We start from the raw sequence: 2,061 nt of genomic DNA, 5'->3' as shown, positions 1-2,061 counted from the left end.
TAACCATTGGGCTACAACCCTTTCGCAAACTTAAGACAGTTTGATTAAGCACAGCTCTAGAAGTTTTGTTTCAGGATAGAGGATGAAATAGTGAAGCCCTATGTACTGGATCACTTTTTTTTAAAGTTATCACTGACATAAATGGGCTTGTAGCAGCAGTTCTAGCTAATTATGTTCTAGGCTGCATTGACCCAGCTGGAGGTATCGTCGTAAGTGATATAAACAACTCTAGGACGTTCATCGGTATATACTATTTTAATAACCATGTGAACATGCACGGTGTAGGCGTCTCAACTTAATCACTCCAAAGAGAACGTAAGATTTTTTTTTAGATATAGTGGCCACATGCGATGCACAAGATATTTTTTCCTTTCACAAACAGACATGATTACAACATATTCATATAAGGACATTACAAGATTGCTACTGTTGCTAGAACAGTTGGACCCTTTATTAATTTAATACTAACAAAAGTGTAACAAAGGGACAAAGAAAACAAATAACTCTACGACTTCAAACAAGGAAGGACGAGGATGGGCTCCAACTTTAGATTGGCTTATATGGAATTTATGGGTAGGCATTGCCATATCCAGTTCCGGCACCAGAACCGCCGCCACCGCCACCATTTTCACTATTTCCTGTGCCACCTCCATTGCCGTTCGCACTTGCACCCGCATCAGAACCATCCCAATACCTGTTAGCATAGCTAGAGCCAGAACCGGTGCCGCTACCGGATCCTTGAGCATTGGAATTCCAAGCACCTCCGGCTTGTCCTCCACCCCCACCCCCACCGGCACCACCAGCATTAGAAGACTCTCCATAGCCAGAATACCCTCCTTCACTATATGTACTAGACCCTGACCCTGACCCTGACCCTGTACCATATCCAGACCCACCGTATTGGCTAGTTCCACCACCTCCACCACCCCCTCCAGCACTTGCATGGGTACCATAAGGACCACTATCACCTGATCCGGTGCCAGACCCAGACCCTGATCCCCCGCCATTCACATATCCGCCACCCTCTCCCTGTCCTGTGCCAGTCCCATCAGCACTAGAGTATCTAGCCACCCTAACAGCATTGGCTAATCCCATGCTCATGAGGACAATGAGCCCCAGTGATACTAGCTTTGTGCCTGCCATTGTGAGCTAACACTATGGAGTGCTTGAGTTGAGATGACTTCCCACTGAATGCTGCATGGGTATTTATAGTGCTTGAGGCCATGCAGTGGTTCTTTACCTTCATAGCATGCACGTATGGTAGTGGTGTTTCAATAGGAGACCTAGTGGAGGCTTTTAAAATCCACTAGAATTTATGGAGCTTCTTGAGTTGACCATAATTAAATTACATGCAAGTAGCAAGGTGATGGATGGCACTTGTTTGGGTCTCATCTCCATAGATAAGATAATAGATGGCACAAAGTTTTAGCATTCATAGGTGTTTGGAAGGCCCATTGAAACTAAAGCTGCTTGTTGCTCCGTTTTAAGTAGTTCACTTCTTTGTATTCTTCGTCTCAATATACAGTGAAGTTATCCATCGAGTCATTGCCAATTTTCGGACTAGCACTGATACTAAATGTGTGAAATATTTTAGTGACTGTAATGCTTTGTACTCCTCCGTTCCAAATTATAAGTCGCTTTGATTTTTTTGGTTCATCCATTATACTATGTATTTAGACATATTATTATATCTACATAGCAAAATAGATGTACCAGAAAAGTCAAAGTGACTTATAATTTAGAACGATGGGAGTATCATATATAACTTAAAGCTGGTTGTAGTTCCATAAAAATTATTTGTATGTTTTGTCTCGATATATATTGTGTTGCTGGACAAAAGACCCCATACGGGAAAGAATTGTACTAGCAACTTCCAAGCTCTAGTACATATACTCCATTTCACCCGACCTGAGAACTAAAGGTAGATTGGTTATAGTTTCAAAAAGATTATGATCTCCTAAATGAACATATAAACCTTTTCTCGTCTTTTGCTTGGGATAAATTGTTGCCGTCGCAAGAATTTTAAAAAACATGCATGCATACTACAACATATATACTCTC

General features: G+C 41.7%; 1 protein-coding gene across 1 annotated transcript; it reads right to left on the bottom strand.

Annotated features, from left to right (window-relative positions):
- Positions 1-372: 372 nt before the first annotated feature.
- LOC136489959 (putative glycine-rich cell wall structural protein 1) lies at positions 373-1,148 on the bottom strand. Its single transcript, XM_066486467.1, has one exon. It carries the CDS (start codon positions 1,141-1,143, stop codon positions 568-570), a length of 576 nt encoding a protein of 191 aa, XP_066342564.1. The 5' UTR covers positions 1,144-1,148; the 3' UTR covers positions 373-567.
- Positions 1,149-2,061: the final 913 nt, after the last annotated feature.

Source organism: Miscanthus floridulus, chromosome 10, assembly GCF_019320115.1.
Source record: "Miscanthus floridulus cultivar M001 chromosome 10, ASM1932011v1, whole genome shotgun sequence".
In the NCBI taxonomy this organism is placed as follows: Eukaryota; Viridiplantae; Streptophyta; class Magnoliopsida; order Poales; family Poaceae; genus Miscanthus; species Miscanthus floridulus.
This window is presented reverse-complemented; position numbering and strand designations above follow the sequence as displayed.